Source organism: Plasmodium vivax, chromosome 14 (genome assembly GCF_000002415.2).
Source record: "Plasmodium vivax chromosome 14, whole genome shotgun sequence".
Lineage (NCBI taxonomy): Eukaryota > Apicomplexa > Aconoidasida > Haemosporida > Plasmodiidae > Plasmodium > Plasmodium vivax.
The window spans coordinates 3,077,077-3,088,961 of NC_009919.1; the positions used below are offsets into that span (position 1 = coordinate 3,077,077).

Genomic DNA, 11,885 nt, shown 5'->3' on the forward strand with positions numbered 1-11,885 from the left:
ATTTTCCTCAGAGTCATAAATAATGCTGTATAAACGAGAACGTTTTGGAGATTTTTTACCTTTCTTTAGACTATTAAATCGTTTTTGAGAAAAGTCACTATCTGCTAATGAATACAAACTGTATCCAAAAATGCTGTCATTTTCATCTATATTACTTATTGTTCTTTTTGTCAAATCTCTATATTTCTGTTGTCTTCCTAGATATACACCTCCATGTAATATTCTGCCTGATTTACCATTTAAAGAATTATTTGAAGTGCTTTCCTTGTTGAGTGATTTGATAAAGGTCTTTGACTAAAATGTAAGGTAAATATATAATATTTTTAAAAGGGTAATTACATAAACGTTCATAGGTTCAGGGTTTACAAGGCAAAAATATAAGAAATAGGAATGTCAAAAATTGTTTTTTTTTTATAGTTGCAATGTTACCTCATCCAAACCTATAAAGGTACCAATTGTAAGGGCTAAGGTAAATGCTTTTTTAATGAGAAACATTGTGGCTATTATGTATATATATTTTCTTTTTTAAATGAATTTACTTATGTTGCTTTTTATATGTTATTGTAATTATATGTATTGTACAATATTGAGTAAAATTCAGTTACAATTAATTTTAATTATTTTTTATTCGTTTTTATTATTCTTTTTTTTTTTTTAATGTACAAATTTTTTTGATTTGGTTCTCAAACAAAAAACAATTTAAAATATATTATTAATATACAAAAGTTAAAAAAGGACAAAAAAGAAAGTTTGTTTATTCTTCAAATAGTCAAATTTAATTATAATTTTTCAAAATTGTTTGATAATTTTTTATGGAATAATATTTAACAAATATTAAAAGCATAGAATTATGTTAGAATTTTTGTAATATTAGAAATAAGGAAAATAATTTAAAAAAAAAAAAAAAAATAGAGAATAAAACAACATCGAAATAAATAAATGTATATATAAAAATAATTAATAGTATGTATTATAGTGCTTTATACAGTTGAACATAAATGGATAATAAGGTGAATTAATTTGAAAATTAATGTGCATATTGTACATGTTAATTTCTGTTTTTATAAATATATTTACGTATATTACCTAGATAACAAAAAAAAAAAAAAAATGCAAAGAATGTTTTATTAATGTTTATAATAATTACGTTACCTCATGCGAATTTAAAAAATACTTAAGAACAATAAATTTATATATTTAAATACACGTTATATTGGTATAGCGCAATTATTAATATAAAATGTATATTAGGCTAGTATAATAAATTAAAATGCGGATATACAGAATAATTATTGAATTAGCCGTTGTTGTTTACACGAAAATGCTAAAATATATTAAATGATGTTATTATTTATTAAATTATTTTAAAATTTACCTTATTTTCCCTATGATTAGAGTCATTTTATGCCTAAGTTTTAATAATGCACTGTAATAAAATTTATAAATGAATAATTATGTTTGGCTTGAATATTTGTTTAAATAAAATAAATAAAAATAAGTGAAAAAAACACTGTGATATGCTTTTAAATGATTGATTATTACTTGGAACTTGTAAGAAGCAATAGTATTTTTGTTCTATATTCAACAAGTTGTGATGATACATATATTTGAAAAAAATTACCCTTTTTTTTTATTATAGCACAAAATAACGAAAAGATTACGAAATGGTAAACTGTGTAGTTGTATAACACCGCATCATGATATTGCCATATCCTTATGAAAGTCGAAAAAGAAACTGTTTTACTTAAAAGAAACATATTTGCTTTTTACCTTTGTGCTGTATTTTTTTTTTATCATTGACAATCCCTTTATATTAATTAAATTATTATGTATATTATAGAAATTGTAATTCGATTTAATTTTTTTCTACTTTCCTAAACAGTAAAACAGTTCACTCATTTCAAATGAATATGCATATAATATATATTCTGCAAAAGGAAAATTTATAAAATAAAAAACGGCATTCAGTAAAATCATATCTATAAGCTTTTTATAAACAAAATTTATAAATTAGGATGTTTTTAAAACGTTTTAGTAGATATTAAAATGATATAATTACATAAAAAATGTATTTAAAATAAGGATAGACATGGATCATTTCAAAATAAAAAGAAATGCAAATAATCACGTTAGAATAAGAAATAACAATAGCAATTCGTATATATAATTAGCATGATATGTTGTCACTGCATTGTTCCGCTTTGTTATGAATAAGTTTTTAAAGTGCGAATAAAGCAAAAGTGTTTTACTTAGAATTAATTAATTTGGTAAGATTTTCCATTTCGAATAAACTGATTTAGTTAAAATGATTGGTATTTTTCTTATAATTTTTTCCAACGCCTTAGATAGTATTGCTTAAAATACAGTTGTTCGTTATAAGGGCACTAATGAAATTTAAAAAAAAAAAAATACAAAAAATGTAAAAATATGAAAATAAGGGACTGCATATGTATGCATTAAACTATACATTTTTATAAAATTATGCAATGTTTTAATTTGAAAGGTAAGACAATCATTAGGGAGTCAAAACAAAAAATTAATTTACATTCATATTTGTTCTTACTCTCATTTTATTATGTTAGTCAAGCTTAAGAGCCATTTTTTTAAAAAATAGTAAAATATTTATGAACATATTTCTGAAGGATGTCTGTTCATATAAGAGTGCATAAATATGTTAGAAATAACACTTATGAAAAATACATATATGTTTTAATCATGAAATCGTTATTAGTTTTTATAATATTATCTAAATAACTAATTAAGCTAAGTAAAGGTTTATTAATTGAATGATTTAAGTTGAGTTTAACCTTTTTTGCTATAATTCATTAATTAGATGCAAACAAATTATATGGACCTAAGTGGCAGACTGTAAAATGGTTATATACAGGTGCAATGTTAATTTCTTATAATAATACAATTTGAATTGCACAAAAATCTTAATAAATCATTAACGATATTTTAACATTGTAATATTAATATATATTTTTTTACATATACTTCATTATTATTTGAATTATAAGAAAGACATGGCTACATATTTTACCATAGCGTATCCACCATTTCTTTAAGAATTACTATTGATATATTATTTATGTCAAGCATGTTTAACTTTGTCGTAAATTTTCTTAATTACGTATAGGAAAATATATAATCCGGCATTTATAAATATCGATATATTATATTATTTCATTTTTCATATTTTTGTGATTATAGCTGTTGCAAAAATGGTACAATTACTAAAATACTTATTGGAGAAGGTTTATGAAAGTGCGGTTACTTGTTAGTAAATATATTGCTAATATCTCAATAGTATGGTACATGCTTGTCCAATAAAATTATAGTATAAGGGAAACTGTTTTTCTAATATGCGTACTTTTACATATGGAATTTTATTTAAACGCTTAAAAAGTTCTATAAAAGAATTATTAAATCTCATCTATAATTATTTCGCCTTTGTCCTTCATGTACCATTTGGTACTTCCCTTACAATGAGCACAGTTTATATAAAGAAAATGAACTTAACATATTCTATAGAATTTACATAGACAAATAAAAACCACTGAATTGAGGTATACGTGTCTACATAGTTTGATGGACACCTGAGATAAAAATGACTGAATGTATACTAAAATTATCGTAATAACTGGACAAATGATACATGTTTAGATCGTAATGCAAACATAATAATTATGAAATGAAGAAGGATATGTTATTAATCGATAAGGAGCATGAAAAAAGATACGTATAACGTTCCTAAATGCTACCATATTCAATGCTGTGGTATTTTGCATGTCTTTTATTACTTTTCAATTTAAAATTTTTGATCATAAAACGTTTGATATTAAAAGAGTAAGATCTCATTTTGACGCATATAAGAATCATTGTGATTACATTGCAAAATGTTTATATTCATATATGTTTAGAAATAAATTAAAAAGGTTGGAAAATATACAAACACAAAAAAACATATCATTAATAAAAGTACAGTGCGTTTCTATGAAAGCTTTAATTGAAAATTCGATTTCATATTTAAAAGGGAAAAACGCTTTTAAATTCGTTTCATATGTTTCTTAATCTGAAGCATTTTGTACTATTATAATTAAAATATAAACAGTATTGAGTCCCTTTACAGGTATTAATAAGTGGTAATGAGCCATATAACTGTTCAAACAAAACAAGTTAAATAAAGGGAATGTAATTACATATAATATCGATAAGAACCTCCTTTTATGATAATACCTTTTTTATTACGAATTGATAAGATATATGCTATAACTTCTGCTGTGAAGGAATAATGAGAGCTTTTCAACATTCATCATTGTTATGGAAGACGAATACAAGAAAAGTTAAAAAAACAGTTTTATCCTATTTTCACCTTAGCCTTTTAACTAATTTATTATCATTTTTGTTTATATAATATAAACAAATATAATACTGCTTACTTTTTTTTTCAATGAACACCCCCAAGTTTAATTTTTCTTTTCTGTGTACTTTCATTTAATTTTTGCATTACAATGCTTGCCCTAACCATCTTTCTCCTTTTTTTAATTGTGCTAATTTTACATTATGATTTATAATTTATGATTTATGATTTATGATTTTTCGTTTGATCATTCAGGTATAAGCAGCACTTGCACTTCAATTTTTGCATAATTGATACGCATGAATTTTCATGGAATGATCAAAATAAGTCAAAATTGGAGCTAAGTATTACAAATGAACTCATGAAAGAAAGAATTTTTTTTTTATTATTCTCTTCAACACTAATTATATTATTCCAAAAATGTGTTTCCCATTTATTCCAATGTTTTATTAGATCTTCTTTTGGCATTCTGTGCTTTGCTACTTTAGTTCATAATATGTTTAATATTCCTCCCTCCAGTAAAAATACAATTCCTTAATATATTCATTAAAAATGGAGAATGCTTAATGTATTTTTTTCTTATGTACATTAAGTAATTCGCACAAAAAAATAATTTCAGATACATTGATTATTGTTAATTTTCTCGGATTTTGATTATTTTTGTGTAAATATGGCACCTTAATTTTTTTATGAGCTGGGAGATAGCTGCTACACTCATAATAGTAAAGAGAGTTTTCTGGAAATATACTGTCCATTAATAATTAATTTATGATACTTTGGCACTTAACCTGTTGCAATTTTGAAGATGCACAATTCCATCTAGTGGTACAGACATATAAAAAACTTGGAAATTTACGCGATTATAAAATGTTTATATATATTAACAAAATAACTGAGAAGTTGCGGAGTACATTATTGTATCTTAATGAAAAAGAAATACGCTTTGCCATTCTTTTTCAAATAAATATAATGGATTAATATTATTTTTACGTGAGTCATGTTTATTTTTTATTTTTTGAATTATTATACTTGCCTGTATTTTTCCAGGTAAAAATGAATTTTTTAAACAAAAAAATTAATGTTTTTCCTCCATATTAATAAAATGTGGAGATTATCCTTCATTTCCATGAATAATATTACGTATTATCATATATGCATTTTACATATAATTATTTTTTAAAAAACTGCTCGTGAACTTGTATTTATCATAAATTATAGTCGTCTGACTGCTTATTTAATATATATACTTATATTGTTTTTTTATCAATGATTACATTTTAAGAAGTTATGTTGAAAATTGTGGAATATTTATTTTGATTTCGATATAATTTGTTAGGCGGGAAACTATAGAAGTAATAACGCTATTAGAAAAATATTGATATAACATCGTTAAATTTCATGTTAAGAACTTTTTTTATGAATAAAAAAAATTAATAAAAGGAAGAACATAAACTGTGTGTTTGAACAAGTAAATTTTTTAATTAGATAATGTGAGGGCCTATAAATCAAGCGTAAATGTAAAATATTATTATTATTATATACAAACATACGTGAATCTAAATTAAGGAATAACTATATACCATGGCAGTACCTCTCCCAGTACATATACATATACATGGATTTACATTATTTTAATTAATAGCTCACATGCGATATATTTGAATATGCTATTGATCATTATAAAAAATATAACCTTTCACACCGATGATATGTATGTTGACAATAATACATATATTTTTTCCCCGCAATTTGTAGCCTAGAGTTGATTTTGATCACCTACCTTCATATAAATTTTACGAACAGTTGACAGAAGATACGAGTGAAAGTATAAATAGTAAATATTACAATGGATTAAATGATTTAACTACAAAATATCCATGGATTAATGATATATTAAAAAAATTAAGGAGAAATATATCACTGGTTCAGAACAAGCACGATTTTAATGACGAATTTATTAAGAAGGGATGTTTTGACCTACATTACTGGTTACATAAAGAAGTGTTTAATCATCTTGAGTCCAAAGCAAGGTATAGTGAAATAAAACATGTTATCACTAAGATACAGGAAGTATGGACAAATGTAATTGATACTGAGTTTTCAAAGGATGATTATAAATGTTATCCGGATAAAAAATTATACATCAATATGGGTTTTTTACAAGAAATTAAGGATTTATTCGACTTTTTTGAAGATTTTGAAGTGATGAAAAAGGAAATTATTGATGATACTTTTAATTCTTGCAATAAATATTTTAAATACATTAAGCAAAGAATCCCAGCATATTATGTTTGGAGAGACACCTGTAAAGTGGAGGGTTCTACTTGTAAGAGATATATTGATAACTATATGAAATATCATCCAGCGAGTATTGCATCGGAGTTAAACTACTTTACTGTTATTTTGACTTATGCTTACAAGCCATGTTATAATGATGTTTACAGAGTATTTGTAGATGGAAAAAGAAGGCATAAACGACAAGATGCCTTATATCAAGAAATTATGGAAAAAATTGAACTTGAAGAAGCTGAACAAGATTTGCTTTCAGCTAGAGCAGCCGATGCGACACCTGGAAGCCGTTTATATATTAAGCATGATAAAAGTAGATTGAAGTACTATTTTATGTGGAGAAGAATCGTTTATCTATATGAAAATGTCTTTCCGTATATACTTTTGGTAATTGGTGCATTTATTATATTTTATATTATGTATAAGGTAAATATATGAACTCTATTTTGCTATATGAGCATTTTACGCTCTTAACATTAAAATGGTTTCTTTATAATTCCCTATAAATATGTTAAAAACGCTTAACATGTGTTATTCTTATATTTTTTTTTGTCAGTTCACTCCATTTGGACGCTCATTGTTACGAACGCGCGCAAAAGTTAGGAAAAAATTAGGTCCCAACATTAATTATGAAGACATTAAACTATTAAATGATAGTGATGAATCTTTAGACACCAATTCTGATGAGAGTTCCTATCAGTTGTCATACTCTTCCTCAGTAAGTTAAGAATTAAAGGGGAAAATGTTTCAGAGTTTCAGATTATTGATCATTACATAATATTAAATATTATTATTATCACACGTGTCTCCTATTAAATATGCCATAGAAGCGAGTGCTGGAATTCTTCACCGAGTAGATAATATATATGTAACAACGTAGAAGTTAAGATCGTAATAGCAGAGATATACAGCGCCATTTATGAAGCTTAAAAAAGATCATTGATTAGAATATTAATAATTTGGACAACAATCATAAGCGAACAGGCTTATGTCAGTAATGTAGAAATGCATAATTGGTAACAAAACGGTAATGGTGTATAGGGACATATGTTTCCTATTATGGAGTAACCTCATTAATGCATACGAGAAAACTTACAAATGAGTAGTTTACGGGAATTAACATTGTTTCATTTGTAAGATTTAAAAAAATATTATTTTATAAGATTTATAGAAATGAGAGCAATTATTTAAGTCTTATTTGTCAAAACTGTGTAATGGAACAAATGAAATGTATGTAAACAATCATAAAGGGATAAAATTAATGAGATAATTATATATTTTTTATAGTAAGAAAATAAGAATTATACTCACATAATAAATGAGATTCTTATTAGTAGATTTTTTCGATATCGTTTAAAGCTTACATAGTCAGATAACTATGATTACAGAAAAAAAAAAAGGAGCAATATGTGAAATAAAATGCATAACATGTTGAAAATATTAAACAAAAGGGGAAAAAATGAATATAAAAAATTAACTAAAGAATAAAAAAAATTATACATTCTCTTTATAAGTTCATGAAAGGTTTTATTAAAAGAATGATTTATTCAAGAAATATGAATAAAAAATACAAAATAGTTGTTTTTGTTGTAGATGCTTTTATAGTAAACATACTATATATATTTGTTTGCAACCTAAAAATAAAGGAGAGATAACTATTTGAATTTTCTTTTTTTTTGTTTTATTTATGTTATTCATTAAAATATGTACCTTTTTTTTTTTAAATTAAATAAAATGTGTTAGTTTTTTCCTTCAATAAAAATTTTTCTTCTAAAATTACATATATATAATTTCACAATTTGATAAATAGAATGTTATAGGTTCGTCATCTTTATTATAATTTCTGTGTCTCAAAAACAACGATTATGTTTATTGAGCACTAAAATTTGTTTGTTTGCATTTTTACGAATGCAAATAATAGACTATTCTGCTTTTTGCTAGTGTGGTTATTAAACCATTTATGAAATATATTTTAAAGATGACTACTATTATTGAGAGTTAATTTATGAAGAATAGTCCATAAGACATATATATACTATATATATGCTACATATATACTATATGTATGTTATATATATGCTATATATATGCTTAAAATGGCATACATATGACTGTTGTTATTTATAAAAATAAATTACATGTCTATATTTTCAAGACTGTAAAAACTTACTCCAAACTTATTGGAAGTTAAGCAAATTTGAAAAAAACATTTGAACATGAAAATATTACTTTTAATGCTTATATATATTAGCTCGGTATTTGTGAACATATTTGTAAAAACGTATTTTAAACGTTTGCAATATATCAGTATGGATATAAGTAATAAACGTTGGAGATAGGAGGCGTTCTCATTTAGTTGATCTGTAATATGTTTTTTCTTTGTGCTGTGCCAAAAATAACGTAGTTAAAATGAAGTTATATATATATTAGAAGAGTTATTTGGGGAACTCATTATTCTTTTTAAAATATAATAAATAATATATACTATTCTTATATTGCATGCATTTAATGGAAGATAATACAAAAAAATCTTCTTGTCAATGACTAATTGTGGAATACTTGCTATTTGATAAATATACACTAAAATATTTTGGATCCACTCATTGTTGTTATAAATAATAGTATAAAACATAATAATAACTATTTATATGGATAAATTTATAGAATATTGCCTTAAAAATCATTGCGTGCAGATATGATCCGTTTATGATAATATATTATAATGCGAAATAAAAGTGAAAGAGCTGTATATTTACATAAGATTTAAATGTTATAAATATTTTTAAAAGCATAGGCCAATTATGTTTGAATAGATATATGTACATTAAGGAATAACTAAACATAAATGTAATTTAAAAGAAAAAGGCGAACATACAATTTAGGACTACGTAAAATTTATGGGAAACTAGTTAAGTTTAAGCCTTAGTATGTGCCTCAAAAAGAATGAGCATGCATATTTTATTATTCACGCGAAATATTATTTATATATTTCATTATAAATTATGTAAAAAACATTTTGCTTTATTTTTAAATGTTTAAGAGTTAACTGATATTTTTTATGTAAAAATATTGTGCATTTCGCTTAGGGGATCTTTCCTTAAAAACGACAAATTGTATTATGTAAGGAATAAGTACATTTCATGGTGGAAATAATTATTATCTTTATAAGAATTAATTATATTAATATAAATGCTAAAAATAGAACAAATTTAAATATACATTTGTCTGCGTTTAATAATTGCTTTCTGACAAAAATGATATACGAGGAAAGAAACAAATGGAATAATTTTTATATATAATGATGGAACATGAAACTTAGCCTGTTGATAGAACGTCTATATAGAGAATCTAACGCATGTAATAAATACTGGTAATAAAATAGATACGAACACAAAAAATAAAGTATTCTCTTGTTTCATTGCATCTTATATAACTTGGTTCCTCATAGCATAATCTACTTAAATTTAAAGAAGAAAAATAAATATAATTGGTATAATTATGTCATAAATCTAACCGTTAAGAAAAATAATTTATATGTAGTAGCATAAAAGAATTGTACAACAACATATTAATTCATCCTTGTAATTCTGATAAGATAAAGCACTTTTTTACTGAAAATTTTATAATCATGTATATATAAGATGTTGATTCTGTTTACATATATGTGTCATTCGTGGATTATATGTTAAGAAAAATACTGATGGAATGAAAAAATATTTGTTTTTCATGGTTATATTATTGTAATGTAAGTCTTTACATGTTTTCCATATTATCATGATAGGATTGGTTAGTATAGAGCGGTACAGAAATAAGGGTATGGTATGTGAACTATAAATCGAGGGAAAATAAGATATATATAGCACTATACCTATATATAGCCAAAACAATAATAAAGTAACTCTCCTTCGAAATAGATATACACAAAAGTTATACATAGTCAATTTTGCATTCATTTAAATTATTTATAGATGATTTTACAATTTTCCGAAAAGATGAAAATTGAAACTATAAGAGACACCTTTTTTTATGTAATAAAGAATTCAAAAAGGATTGTATGTGCAAATGATTAGTCATAATTATGTCAAAATTGATTGTATAAAAAAGGAAAAGACCTATTAAATAAACTAAAGCATCCATTTTCACTGACTATTTTCGCGAAATGTGATAAAAATTGATGAACATTGTAACCGCATTGTTTAGAATAACCTTTTATGTGATACTTTATTATATTGATAAAAAAAGTTATATTATAATATATTTTTAGCGTATGTAGATGATAATGAGTATGGATTGTTTTAATTCAGAAAGGAACACACAAATAAGGAGTGCCTCCAATACATGTCAAAGACAATATCTCTGATATGCGTATTTACAATTGTATAAATGTTTTAACGATTTAATTATCATTGTTCTGTTAATATATATGAAGCTATATTATGCTTAATTCTATAGGATCTACGTCAAACATAATGTAATAGTAGGCTTATATATATTTATTACTGTGTTATCTATCAATGACAGATGCAAATAAAAGGTGGTAGTATATTTTTATTCTTGAAGAAATTTTTCCTTTAACGTGGTTAATTAGTTTTTATTAACAACATCAGTTCATCTATTAAATATATTATATTGTTTAATTATACTACTGTTACATGTATGTTAATAATTGGTGTTATCTATTTAATCAGAAAAATTAGTAAATAATATCGTTTTGTAAACCTTTCGTTATTACCTTTCAATCAGTTTCTTAAATAATTATTTTACATGTTCCTATTCATCTATAATAATATTACATTGGCAGTATTTTCTAAGGTGAAAATATAGTGCTGCAGGATTCCTATAATTTTGTTCTACCACATGAATTTGCGTTTATTTAAAATAATGAAAATTTTTATTTGCAACGTTTAAAAGATTCTTTGAAACTCGTAAAAAGTCAATCAAATAATGGACAAGTTTCTATGCCAAAAAAAAAAAAAAAAAATAGTTAAAATCATATGTTTTAATCATATCATTTTTTTTATGCTTTAGCTAGAATATTATAAATGTAATTTTGTAAGAAAATTGTACTATTTTATCATAAAAATATGCGAATAATATGATATAGCATTTGTTATTTCTTTTTTAAAATAAAAAAAGGTAATATTCACATTTATGTTTTTTTATAGTGCTGAAATTTCGTGTAAGTAGTATAGCTCGAATGCGAAAAAAAAAAATTTAGCCAAATTATAAAACT

General features: G+C 24.1%; 1 protein-coding gene across 1 annotated transcript; it reads left to right on the forward strand.

The window, feature by feature from the left end:
* Positions 1–6,027: 6,027 nt before the first annotated feature.
* PVX_101600 (variable surface protein Vir16/32-related) lies at positions 6,028–7,379 on the forward strand (the record flags this gene model as incomplete). Its single annotated transcript, XM_001614015.1, has 3 exons — positions 6,028–6,074; positions 6,124–7,071; positions 7,256–7,379. The coding sequence occupies 3 exons, from the start codon at positions 6,028–6,030 to the stop codon at positions 7,377–7,379; spliced, it is 1,119 nt and encodes a 372-aa protein (XP_001614065.1).
* Between the last annotated feature and the right edge of the window lie 4,506 nt (positions 7,380–11,885).